Consider the following 13924-nt stretch of genomic DNA (forward strand, 5'->3'; position numbering starts at 1 on the left):
TCTAGATTTTCTGTTAATTTTTTCTGGTAATTTCCTGGTAATGCTTAAGAGAATTTTCTAGCAGTTTAGCATGTGGTCCCACACATACAATCTTACAGCCTCCATACTGATTGTATTAGGCTAATTTAAGAAAAGCAGAATTATAGGCTATGTTGTGGCATAGGCTAACCTAAGGAATTGTAGCTGTGCTAGAACTGATCCACTATTTCGAATTATCTAAAGTAAATCCACGTTTTGTTGTTCTAACAAATCTGTTTAGAAGGTATGATTGCACTGTAAGCCTCACTTTTGTTTTAGGAGCTCAGTATAAAGAATACCATGACTAGCAAACATATCATCGGCAAATTATGACGATATATTGTCTGCATCCAACATTAGTTATCTGGATTCCCCCAAAGACAACTTTCCAATTATGTAAGAAACAGAAATGTGTTTAAACAAATAAATAAAAGAAAGCACGGTGTACGTTAAAAATTCAGTCAATGCTGGCTATGTTGGCCTCTGGCAAAATGGCAAGCAAAGTCATACTTGTTTTTACACTTGCAACCACAAATGTTGCATTGGAAAGGGTTCTCAAATCCATGGCATCCCATATGAATAGTGTACAGGATATTGTCAGCAAAATACATATCACAGTGCTGGCAGTGATGCAGAAGCTGAGGATCTTGAGCCGGAAGAGTTGGTGCTGGCGTACTTGGTTGACTGTTACTGATACTTGGCGTGCTGGCCTGGGCACTGTGGTCACTACTTGGACCAGCCACCGGACTGTAATTTCTTTGCGAATGTACAGGACGAGGATCTGGACTTGTGGGGGATGAGTTCTGGGGAATACTGGTTGTTACACCTGGAACAGAAGTTGCTGCAGCAGGTTGCTGCATCATAAAAGGCTTTTCATCTTGACATGGTACAACATCAGGAGATGGTGGGTTCTGGTTTTCAGGGGGGAGACTGGACAACTGTCCTGCTAAAGTAGATAGCTGGTTTAGAGGGTTATCTATCATAAGGTCTTGTGAATCTCTCGGCAATCCACTAGTCTCTGTTGGCTTTGTTATACTTTCATAGGCTTCAGCCTGAATATTTGGAATTTCATGAGTGAAATCATTAAGATAGTCTGGCTTCTGAACCACCATGGAAGGTGGACTTAAGTTAATTAGTGCTCTTCGGCTATACCCCAAGTTACTGGTCTTTTTTTGCAAAACACCCCACATTTTCTTGCTACTAAGGGAAGGCCTTGTACCCTTTATTGGCACCATTTTATGTTTGCGTCTCCGGTGGTGAGACAAGTTGCTTCTGTCACTACAGCGGAAGGAACACAGTTCACATTTGTAAGGTTTTTCACCAGTATGAGACCGCATATGAGCTTCCAGGTGACGTTCATAGGCGGATGCAAAGGGACATAGATGGCATCTATGTGGCTTTTCACCTGGAGAAGCAAGAAGAAAGCTTTATTTTGATCACTTTTTTATGGCAAAGCACCCTAATAAAGCAAAGGAAGTAAGAAACTACATCAGTGTGAAATAAGGCATTGAACTGAGATTAGTTCTAAGGTCAGGACTTCTACTTTTAGCAAGTTCTAAGCAGTTAAGACACTTAGCAATTACAAGAACCAATTAGATCCAAAATCTAAATTGCAGTCTTACTTCTAGAGTAACAAAACTAAAATAAGTCTGCCACATGACAAATATAATGTGGCTTGTTTTTCTTGGCTTAACTTATATTTAAATTTTAAGCATTTGTTGGAATATATCACAGGAAAACACATAGCTCACATGCAATGTATTGAAGTGTACAACACCACTACAAAAATATAAAATATACAGATACAATGATACCTGTGTGAATTCTGATATGTTCTATGAGTCGTGCTGTTCCTTTGCTGGCATAGTTACAATATCGGCATTTTAATTTCCCATCAAAAGTTCTTTCAAAACCATCTACTAACACTCCTGAGTTTTCATCCAGTGGAACTTCTACTGAAGGATGATCTAATCCATTCTGATCGCCTTCTGTCCCTGCTGTAATTAACAACAGAATGGCACATCAAGCTTCTTATTGGGAAACATTGTACAGGTTACAGGGAAAGAGGAAAAAGGTGTATTTCTTAAACACTGAGCCTCTTTTCATTTATACAGATGTATGAAAGCTCAGCTGCACCATGTTAACCTACCTCCTTGAAGTGTCTCTGCATCTTTGTCCCCACTAACAGAGCCTGAAATCATGTTCACATGGTGAGTCTGTTGAGTTAGGTATTCCTGAAAATCTTTTACAAAATCCAAAGGTTCTGGTTTCTTTTCACCCATAGTCACACTACAAATTCACAATGTTGCAAACCTAAAACATGACATCGAGTTAAAATTTATGCCAAAACTGTTTCAGGATTTAGTACAGTAATTTGTTGCAAAAGTACCATTCTAACTTACACAATAAAAAAGGGGGTGGTAAGATAAATAAGTGTCATGTGTGCATATACTTCCTTGTTGCTTTTTCTAAAACACTGAAAAAGAAAAACAACAAAATGAAGAGCTAACATTTTGAAAGGCAACATGCCAATATCTAGCACCATTTTTATTCTCCGTAATCCTTCTGGTTTATATAGCGACATTCTTAGAAAATTAAACAAATGGGGGCACCCCATTAATTAGTTTAATGGAAAGGACTAGGGGTGACATGATAGCAATGTTCCAATATCTAAGGGGCTGCCACAAAGAAGGGGTGGATGGGTCAACCTATTCTCCAAAGCACCTGAAGGCAAGACAAGAAGCAATGGATGGAAACTAATCACGGAGAGAAGCAACTTAGAACTAAGGAGAAATTTCCTGACAGTGAGAATAATTAATCAGTGGAATGACCTGCCTTGTGGGTGCTCCAGCACTGGAGGTTTTTAAGAAGAGATTGGACAACCCTTTGTCTGAAATGGTATAGGGTTTCCTACTGGAGCACTAGACTAGAAAACCTACAACTCCCACCCAACTCTGTTACTCTGTTAATTCATTTGTATATACCGTATTTATCGGCGTATAACACACACTTTTTCTTCCTGAAAATAGGGGGCAAATGATGTGTGCGTGTTATACGCCGATATAATGTTAATGACCCATAGTTATTTATTTGAAATTTAAGTTTTTCCCCCTGAAATTTCCTTTTTAAAATGAGGTGCGTGTTATACGCCGGTGCGTGTTATACGCCGATAAATACGGTATGTCCATCTAACCAATTAAAAAGAGATGGGTAAACTGGGCTAGTAAAGATGCTTACAGGACTAAAGCTGCAGTGCCACCATACTAGTTTGCCTTATGGTAAATAGGCTGCTTCTAACTGGACCAGTCATAATGACAGTCATTTTATGAATAAGCAAGTTCCACTGGTTGCTACTTGGTGAGAACACATCTTACTCTCAACATTCTAAACAAGCCCAAATAAACTGTCCACCCAACAGAAACTGGCTGGATTTGCAGAGCATAAGCCAGTTTTGTAATAGTGATTTACTGGAAACTACAATTGTTTAACTACAAGCGAAGTCACAATAAAAAGCAATTCCATCATGGCTTAGTGTAGTAAATGAAACCAGTGATTTATCACTACATGTATACATTAGATCTTTATAAAAATATTGACTTTTATTTCGTCAACACAAAACATTTTGGCAATGACTGAAGTCTCGCATATGTGTTTTATGATTACATAAGAGTTACTATAAAATTATTAAACATTCCTTGAGCACTTAAAAGTTCATCGCAATTCCCCAATATGCATTTCATTTCATTAAAATGGATCCTTAAAACAAGACTGGCTCTCCAGCTGGTGCTGAACTAGAAGGGCTGAATATTGCCCACCTCTGTGCTATGAAAAAAGAGACCCATGATTTGAGTAACGATTAAAATGGTTGTATGTGCTTTTAAAAGGCAAGATCTCTAAAATGACAATTTTCCTATTTGAAATATCATACCTGAATTTATTATGTTGAAAACATTGTGAATTCTTCAAATCTTACAAGATTTCTTATGAGATATAAAGCAGATGTGTCCCACTTTTCCTAACAGAAAAAAAATCAGAACACATTAGCTAAATTAGCACATCTATTCTTTGTAGTTCAACAGCCATAATGCCCTATATCACATCAAAATTATAGAAAGTAGAAATAAACTACACCATAATTTTCAACTTAGTGGATATTTGTGAAAGTTCATCAAAATGTACAAATCAATTCAACCAGCAACAATAGAAAGATCACAATCCACAGAAAAGTAACCTTCCCTTATACATAAGGAATCTCATAGATCATTACTAGATCAGTACAATCATTTGGAGTAATCATAATTTACAAAGCAATGAAGGTTCCACAAACCATACTAAGCAAATCGAAAAAACCTGCAACAAAGGAAAATAAAACAGAAGTTATCTACAAAATAAAATGTATGCAACAACACTATATTGGATGAAATAGCAAAAGATAGCTAAACATATCCGCAAATGCCAACTTGCTGTCAAAAGGTATGACTCGACTTTATTAATCATGCTCCTGGAGGATAACTTCTTAGAAACAGTAGAACTACAGTATTACAAGAAGACAGATTGAAAAATGCAAGTTTTTTTTAGAAATATGTCACTCCAACCCAGCAACAGACATAGAGCAGGGCGGGGAATTCTGGGAGTTGAAGTCCACAGGTCTTAAAGTTGCCAAGGTTGGGGACCCCTGACATAAGAGGATGAAACTCTTAGCTATGGACCTGTCAAAAAATATAATCAAGGTCCAGTTGGCCAACTCAACACCCAACAACATTCCTTCCATCACACAGCAATCAGTCAGCACCTACAAACTAGACTAATCTCCTTATCACAATTATAATTACAGTTCAAAAACCACACACAAAAAAGAATGCTATCCTCCCAACAGGCTATCCCTTCATACAGATATAACATAGGAAACAATCAACTTACAAATAAGATAGAATACCAGTTAAACAATTTACTAACAACAAGTCATCACTTGCAAAACAACATCCACCCACCATATTCTAGACAGAAAGATATATAACCTCATTCAGTCAATGAACCTTGTCTATCCAAAATTCCACTGCTAATGTTACCTAGTAGGGCAATGAAACACCTACAACCCAAAACCAACCTTGGAAACTGCAAAAATTCAACATGCCAGGACTGATCTATATCTATTTGTTCCATTGCAATATATGTTACCATCAGCAATTTTGTCTTGTTGGACTTCACTTTGATCCTATATTTTGCTAGCTTCTTAAAACTTCATATCATCTCAAATTATGCTCTCTCTGTTTCTTCTTAAGTTGTTCTCTTTATAAGCAAATTCCTTGGGATTTACTTTTTCCTCAGCTTTTCAACAGACAAACCTGGCTCTGTTTCAACAGTCAACCCATGATTACCTGCAAGTCCCAGTCTAATCTTTAAGTTGCCTTTTCACAAAATCATGCCTAGAACAGCTACAACTGATTTAATCCCAATATAAAGAAACAAAACTAAACATTACAAAGAAGATAGTGATTATGAAGGAAAATAATAAAGCTACAAACTCTTCTCCAAACTACTTCCCCTTTTTTCTTGTCTTTCTTTTTCATTCCCCTCTCCCTGCATCTCCAGTTGCAAATTATCCATTTCCTCTGCTATCTCTGCTCACCCTCCCAGCCCAAGGCTAATGCGTAACTTAAAACATGGCTGTTTTCACCAAAATTGCCTTTTAATCCTTTCACAAAACAGTCCTATCACCTAAAATAAGAAGAGACCCCACAGATATCCCATCCTCTTAACAATGGAATTCTTAGCAGCTTTGCTTTACAAATACATTTTCCTTTATTTAAATATCTATCTTTCTTGCTCAAAATGTCTCCATGAATCAGCTCGAAATTTTCTGCTTATCAACCCCAAAATGTATAAAGATCTCTGCCTTTCTATTATTCAGGATCTTTCTTTCTTGCAAAACAGGCACCCAATGGTCATTGAAAAAAAAAAAAACTGGCCATTTCTCCTCAGCATTATGCTCCTTTCTTCAGCTAAAATTTCAGGACACTGATAATATTTTTCTTCACACTCCTTAAAATGTTTTACTTAATTCTGTAAAGCTTTCATCAGAGGTATGCTCAAATACTGCTAAAGTTCTTTTTTTTAATTATTAAATGTTAATATTATATAACGATTGAATCCACAAAGCATTTACATCAGTTAAAAATTTGCAAACTTAAATATTTATAAAATATCACTTGTTGACATGCTCCAGTTTTAGTACAATTGGCCTATCTAGAGAGCTAAAACTAATTTAGAGTGTTCTGTAGTGAACATTATATGGATTATAAAGATTTATCAACTACATTGCTGGACTCAATAGGAACACACGTATACAAACATTCGGTTTATGATCAGACTTCTTAACCAACGACAGAAATACTGCACAAAACAGGAACTGATTACAGATACCAGATGAAAACAAATATGAAACAGTCATTACTACGGTAGCGCTAAACTTTTTAAATCTGGATTATTTCACATTTAAAATATATCACTTGAATGTGATTCAAAACAAGAGTTTCATAGGAATACAGGCAAGAAAATGGTAAGAGAGCACCTCTCCACCCTAGACGAGTTCAAATCACCAGGGCCAGATGGATCACACTGCAAGGTTCTGAAGGAACTGGCAGATGTGAACTCAGAACCACTGAACTATACGTTTCAAAGATCCTGGAACACTGGGAAAAGAAATGGTATATAGGGTTTCCTGCCTAGCAGGGGGTTGGACTAGAAGACCTCCGAGGTCCCTTCCAACTGTGTCATTCTATTCTATCTCAAACCAGGAACACTTTACACCACTTTACACCAGTGTTTCCTACTCTTGGAAATTTTTAAATGTGTGGACTTCAACTACCAGAATTCTTAAACATCTTAAACCAGGGGTGTCAAACTCAATTTCATTGAGGGCCGCATCAGCATTGCGGTTGCCCTCAGGGGGCCGGGTGGGTGTGGTCAGGGTGGGCGTGGCCTACTAGGTGGGCGTGGCTAGAGTGCGTGTGGCCTACTAGGTGGGCGTGGCCAGCTCTACATCGTTCGCATCAAGGGTGCCTATGGGGGCCTGGGCAGGAGTGGGACAGATCTGGGGGTCTCTGGCAGAAGGAGGGTCTCTCGGCCAGGGCCAAGGCTGTGGGGGCCGTTCCCTCACTGTTTCCAGGATGGCTTCGCGGGCCACATGAAACCACTTTGCGGGCCGAATTCGGCCCCCGGGCCTTGTGTTTGACATGTCTGTCTTAAACAGTTGCTAAAGCTGAGAAATACTGCTTGAAACTCAAAAAAAGATTGTGTGTATCTGTATCTCTAGTCTTTATGCTGTTGGTGTATTTTTGGTTACTTTTCTTTTTTGAAGTTTCATTTTTAACTTAAAAAGATTAAAAAAGCCAATAGAGGTTTTCCGGCAGACCAGAGGGGTGGTTTCATGTACTGCCTGTATCCCATGGATGGGGCTTTGCTTGTTTGTGCAGACCGGTTTCTGGCATGCCGCGGACCGGTTGGGGACCCCTGGCCTAAGTTATCTAAACATTAAAATAGTAATAATATATATTATTTGACTTATAACAATAAAACAAATAAAAATTTTAAAAACTATTCAAAATTATATAAATTACCTTAATTACTTTAGTCCAAATCAGCTTCAAAGCACTTACAGAGGCAAAAATCCACTCGTGAGATTTATGCTCCATCATACTTGGGAATACATTTTTCTCATTAATGCCTCTACAATCAGCCTGCAAGAAAATGAAACCAGGATATATATATTAATTAAAAGTGACATTTGCTTTATGTACTTTTAACAGAAGGATAACTTGTATTTTTACTAATCAAGCTTTTAATATAACTTAGGAATGTTAGTATGGTCTCAGAAAAAGGAAAATTTCCATTACTCTGGAAGAAACATTCATTCATTCCAATGCTATATATCTCATGTCTCTCATACTTTCTGGTTTGAAAGTTCAATCTCAATAGTGAGACTGTTGAGAAAAGAGCAATGTTTCCCTAGAAAGATTCCTTCCTCAATCCCATTAGACAATCATGTCAAAACTTAGCAATATTAAGAGATTGGCCCTAGCTAAAGAAGAAAGCAGCAAACCAGCAATAGTCTGATTTTCAAATTAAGGGTAGGCATTTGAGTGATATAATATTGTTAAATAATATTTTTCAAACATTTAAATTTCAGATGATTGTCATCAGGTCTAATACCAATTGCAAAAAGACATTAGAAAAGCCATTCTTTTCCACAACAGTTAATCTCAACAACAACAGCCAGCCAGCCAGCCAGCCAACCTGAAACCAGACCATGACTCAGAGGCAATCAAACGAACAAAACACCATTTGTATCACACAGACGATACTTAAACACCAAAGACTATGGCCCAGCAACAAAAACCAACCAACCAAACAGCCCGAAACCAGACTATGTCTCAGAAGCATCCGGACAAATAACACCCAGACCAATTTACATCACACAAAAAGGTATTTAAAGGCCAATGCCCGACAGACCAGCACAATCCAAAGTGCACTGAAGATTTCCCCCCTCCCGAATGGAGACGAAAGGTTTGCAGCCAAACCAAGCAGCTTGGAGATTAAACCAACAGCTCAACTACCAACCTGAGCTACTAATGTTCAAACACATCTCAGTTAAATTTTATTATATTTTTATTCATTCTCCAAGGGATTTCATATTACTAACAGTTCCCCTTGCACTCGATTTTATTTTAGCATGAAATAGATTAGGCTAAGTGACTGACAGCTCAATGTCATTAAATGAGATTCACAGCTGAGTAAGATTAGATTTTGGATCTTCCTGATTATCCTTTGACACTATCCTTGTTCAGTCATGATACTGTCTTACAATTTTTTTTTCTGTTAGAAATTCATAGTTGTAGCAGATAGCGAGTAGAAAATAATTCCATTTATATCCCGCCCTTCTCCGAAGACTCAGGGTGGCTTACAAGCTTAGCAGTAGCCTTCATTCTATGTATATGCCTGCTTATTAGGGCTTTCACACACCTCCCAAGCGGCATTATTACAAAGTCAGCTTAATTATGATCCTTGAATTGTTCCCAGCAAAGACAAACTGCCATCTTTATAGTACCTTTCCTGAAATAATTGAAAGAGCTCATCTGATAAGAGGAATTATCTGAATTCACACATGGAGAATCATGTGACTGTCCCCCCCAATAATTATGGTATTTAAGCTTCAATAACGTCATACAATTACATATATTTCTTATCAAAGGCAAGGAACACCTTGTTTGTGATCCTTATACCAGAATGTAACCTACAAACACCAAGAACTGATAAAAGTATGTTGCATTCCTGATTTTAATCTAAAGCCCCTAATAATGCCAAAACAAAAACAAGTGAAAATGTTATGTGTAAACACGTGTGTAAATGGAAGAAAAGTATTATACTTTTTAAGCTCACAAAACACAGCTACAACTTCATCCTGGCTGTGTACAAGCAGGACAGAAGGAAGGACAGGTACTTTCCTGTCTTCCTTGAGCTTCTATTTCTTAAAACTATTTTCTTTTCCTCTACAATCAACCTGAGAAGTTGGTGCAGGAGGAAACGAGGATGATCTGTGCCATCTATAGAGATGGTCTACGGCAGGGATGTCAAACTGCCGGCCTCCGGGCCGGATGAGTCACCAGGAAACCGTGCCCACCCCATTGCCGGCAATGGTGGAAAAGCACCGATATGTCACGTGACATCATGAGTTTGACATGTCTTGCCTATGGAGATTCTCAGTCATCCAGGTCATAGTTTTCCAAAAGGTGCATTTTCAAGAGGTAACTGGACTTTTTTTTTTTGAAGATGTTTCACTTCTCATCCAAGAAGCTTCTTCAGCTCTATAGCGATGGTATTCTACTTTCCACGTTGGGATATTTCTTCCAATCCAGATTCTTCCACAAGCTGTGCATAAAATGTCCCTAATAGATCTGCGTTTCCTAATATTAGCAAGCCATAAATTGAAGGGATTTCCGCAGGGATTGGAAGTCCGGTCTCTAACCTGGAACAAGTAATTCCAGACTATCATGTTTTATCCACACCCCCACAAAAAATACTTCTATAGTATTATAAAATTAAAATCCAAATGGAGTAAATCATAAATGTTGTGCTCTAACAAAAAGAAGTTATGCAGAAAACCCTAAGAACTGAATATTACTATTTACATGAAATTACCTACAAGATCTAGGATGGTTGTGTCACAATGTTGTTGTTGTTAGCTGCGAAGTCGTGTCCGACCCATCGCGACCCTATGGACAATGTTCCTCCAGGCCTTCCTGTCCTCTACCATCTTCTGGAGTCCATTTAAGCTCACGCCTACTGCTTCAGTGACTCCATCCAGCCACCTCATTCTCTGTCGTCCCCTTCTTCTATGTCACAATATTCACTAACAACAACTTTTAAAACCACCACTCTAGCTGGTTGGCCACACCTAACAATTTTGGCTGATAAAAAAACAAACGAACACCCATCTTACAGATGGGAGACCACCAGAAAACCTAATGTTGTAAGCTACCGAGAGAAAAATATAGAGGTGGCCTACTCATATTCATTGAACAAATAAATTGCATATCAAATGTACGAAAGAAAACTAAACAGCTGTGAGAAAGGGGAAGATCAAGAAAATCATGGCTGATGGAACTGATGAGATTGCAAGACAGAATAGTGACTTTAAAGAATAAAAGGCAATATATGGAATGATTATGGAGATGATAGAAGCAAGGATAGAAGTGTTGGGAGAAGTAAATGATATTGAGATAAACTAATTTTAATTTTCTTTTTCCAAGCTCATGTCTTTAATTTCTTTGGCTTATAGTTACAGTATCTTACTACTTTTCTGTGCATCTCTGTGTTCTAAAATATGTGATGTATATGTATGTAATTTGCCTTTAAATAATATGGCAGAGCAACACATTTCAATAGAGTGGGTATTAAGTTACATATCATGTCTGTAGTAGTATAAATCTAGTATTCTCCAGTATTAACAGTCTCAGTATAATGCATATAATATATAATATCAATATAAACTATCCGTGCACGAATATCCCAAGGTGTGTGGGGGGGTCTTTTTAATTCAAAAATAGTGTATACAAAAACAATCTAGGTTGTAGACTGAACATGATTTTTTTTTTAACTGTGAGGTTTCTGTAACTGAAGAATTTACTTTGTACTGCATAGGGCAGATATAGTAGTTTAATGCTCATGTCTCTTTAATTTGAAATTTGTCTAAGCTTGTCCATATCTATGTTTATGACTCCTTATTGCTAATTTTTTTGGCTAAAATAATTTATCAAAACTAAAATGGAGATAATAAAAGAAACACAACATGCAAAAAGATACACCGTTAAAGTGTTTTGGGAAGGAAGACCATTATTTTTTCCTTCATTATAAAATACATTTTACTTTATTCACAGTGGCTGACTTTTATTTCCAGAGAAAAGGAATAAGCAAGCCACATCATCTCTTGCTTCAAATCAAAATCCACAGAGATCCAGTTAGGAAATGTTTCTACATCTCTGATTCCATGGTACAGTTTAATTTCTTATTTATAGGTTAAAGTGGCACTTTAAAGCAGAGGCAGAAAATTACATTACGATTATGGTAACCATTCTATTCTTCCTTACAATGTTTATTCAACAGAATACTGTATTGATTAAGGTTTCATTTGGATGATTATTTCACTTCAGTGGCAATCTTCTGGAAATACTTTTAATGCACGTTCAGATAAGCTGAGGGGCATGAAAATGTCTTAATGCCTCCAGGAACACTGCAGTGCCCTTTGTACAGCCCTAATAGCTGCCACTCTTGGTACCTTCTTGGTACCTCTCAGCCTATTTCCCTTCCTTACAGAACATAGTCAATAAAAACTTGAAAAGATAGGATAGCAGAGGAACCTACTGTACCTTCACCAGTACCTTGAGAGTTCTGCTGAATGAATTATGCACAATCCTGTTAGAAAAGAACACCTCATTTGCTAGCAGCTATTTAGTTACTTTGCCTGTGCAATCCTGTGCAGTTATGGTTACAGTCGCTTTCATATAATTGCTATACATAAAAGCTGGGGAGACCGTACAGCCGATCCGTAGGCAGTTGGAATAGAACTCAGATTTTTCATTCACCAGAACTCCAAAGGCCTTCTTCTCTATGACTTACTTAGCCTCTGGCCTTCCTTTCTTCAGACCCACACAAAACCTGGCTTGCTTACTATACTGCTTTGCCACCTGACCAAAAGCTCTATTCTTATAAACATTGAAAGCAATTCCTATTTGCTTCTATTCTCATCACTATGATCACCGGGTACTTCCCTTCCCTTTTGGCTACAGCTGTGCCAGCCAAGAAGACCGCATGTTTGACCACACACCCATCTGTGGACACAAAACCCACAGAACCACAAAGGCCGAGTAGGTCATCTGGAGCATTGCTGTGTGTCTCCAGTTTGCGTTCGCAGAAAGGAGTGTGCGGTTGTCTGAGGTGGTTTAAAGGTGTGAGAAAGTGAAGGTCTAGTGCAGGGGTCGGCAACCTTGGCTCTTTTATGACTCGTGGACTTCAACTCCCAGAATTCCCGAGCCAGCATAGCTGGCTCGGGAATTCTGGGAGTTGAACTCCGCGAGTCATAAAAGAGCCAAGGTTGCCGACCCCTGGTCTAGTGATTAAAGATTAAAGAAAAAGGCTGTGTAACAATGGCTGTTAAGGAAATGAAAAGGCATACGAATAAGAGTCCCTGAAGCAGTAGGCGTGAGCTTAAATGGACTCCAGAAGATGGTAGAGGACAGGAAGGCCTGGAGGAACGTTGTCCATGGGGTCGCGATGGGTCGGACACGACTTCGCAGCTAACAACAACAACGACTAAGAACGACCACACTCCCCTATGAACACAAAACAAGCGACGCTGTTGTAGACCCCCTAACAGAGACACAGAAACACCAGAAGCAGGGGGGGAAAAACAAAACAAAACCTTCCTAACACCTTCTCAACGTTTGCAGCTCTCCGGGATTTAAATTCTGGCAGCGGCAGTTTTCGCCTTCCAAAGTTGGACATTTCCTCCCTCTCTCTCTCTCTCTCTCGACACGTACACACGCACACACGAACCCGCTCCCAAGAATGCAGTCCCGGGATGGTCAGCAGGGTGACCGGGGAGGGGCGGGTTTCAAGAGAGAGGGGAGGGCCTGCCTTGCAACCGAAGCGGAGGGCGGGGAGGGGGAAAAAGACCTTTCGGCTTTCCTCGCTTCCAGGGCTCGACGGACTGCCCAGATCCTTTTTTTTTTTTTTTTTTGCACAGCGGGGCGATGGAGGCTGCCCGCAGCTGGCCGTTTCCCTCCCGGAAGCGCTCAAAAGTCCCGCTCCGAACTCATCCCGGAGCTCCCGCGTCTTTCCCTCTCCCCCACCACCACCACCTCCGCGGACGTAGGAGACTCTTGCAAGGCGCCTCTCCCCGGACACACCAGCCTTTTGCCCTTGACTCGCTATCTCCCGCCAGCCGCAAGAAGGTAGAGCCTGCCACCTTCCCAAATAACCGTGACAGAGGAGGAGGAGGAGGAGGAGGAGGAAGGAAAGAAGAGACTCGGAAGAAGGAGGACGACGCTGCCTTCCCCGACTCACCGCCGCTGCACTTTGCAGTCGCCTGGGCCCCCAACTCTCGTCGCTACCGCCTCCATGTTTGTTGTGTCTCCCGGAGCTAAACGTAACTCCTCGCTTCGCCTTAACGAAGTCCCGCGAGAGTTCGGTACAGTCTGTCCCGCTCGGCCAAGGCAGGGGGAAGGAAAAAAAAAACTGGGGGGGGGGGGCTTTAAGGAGGATTTCCCAAAGAGTTCGCTCGATTCGTGGTTTTTACAAAAGTTTCCGGCTCTCGGACGCAGATTGGCTCCGGAACGTGCGGGAGAGAACA

General features: G+C 39.6%; 1 protein-coding gene across 2 annotated transcripts; it reads right to left on the reverse strand.

The window, feature by feature from the left end:
- Positions 1-332: 332 nt before the first annotated feature.
- IKZF5 (IKAROS family zinc finger 5) lies at positions 333-13738 on the reverse strand. Of its 2 annotated transcripts, XM_083364525.1 has the most exons (7): positions 13639-13738; positions 7638-7757; positions 3947-4033; positions 2421-2494; positions 2168-2331; positions 1833-2015; positions 333-1423 (listed from the first exon to the last, which is right to left on the reverse strand). In XM_083364525.1, the coding sequence occupies exons 5-7, from the start codon at positions 2298-2300 to the stop codon at positions 480-482; spliced, it is 1260 nt and encodes a 419-aa protein (XP_083220651.1). In that variant the 5' UTR covers positions 2301-2331; positions 2421-2494; positions 3947-4033; positions 7638-7757; positions 13639-13738; the 3' UTR covers positions 333-479. The 2 variants fall into 2 exon arrangements, with proteins under 2 accessions (XP_083220651.1, XP_083220650.1); XM_083364524.1 differs by lacking the exon at positions 2421-2494.
- Positions 13739-13924: the final 186 nt, after the last annotated feature.

The sequence above is a fragment of the Vipera ursinii genome (genome assembly GCF_947247035.1).
Source record: "Vipera ursinii genome assembly, chromosome: 5".
In the NCBI taxonomy this organism is placed as follows: Eukaryota; Metazoa; Chordata; class Lepidosauria; order Squamata; family Viperidae; genus Vipera; species Vipera ursinii.

Bases quoted from the DNA above. Each gene is read 5' to 3' on its own strand.
- IKZF5 (XM_083364524.1), bottom strand. From the start codon at position 2,300: ATGGGTGAAAAGAAACCAGAACCTTTGGATTTTGTAAAAGATTTTCAG. The intron at 2,016-2,167 runs GTAGGTTAACAT...TGTTAATTACAG, and splicing joins TGCAGAGACACTTCAAGGAG to CAGGGACAGAAGGCGATCAG. The intron at 1,424-1,832 runs GTATCATTGTAT...TTGCTTCTCCAG, and splicing joins ACATATCAGAATTCACACAG to GTGAAAAGCCACATAGATGC.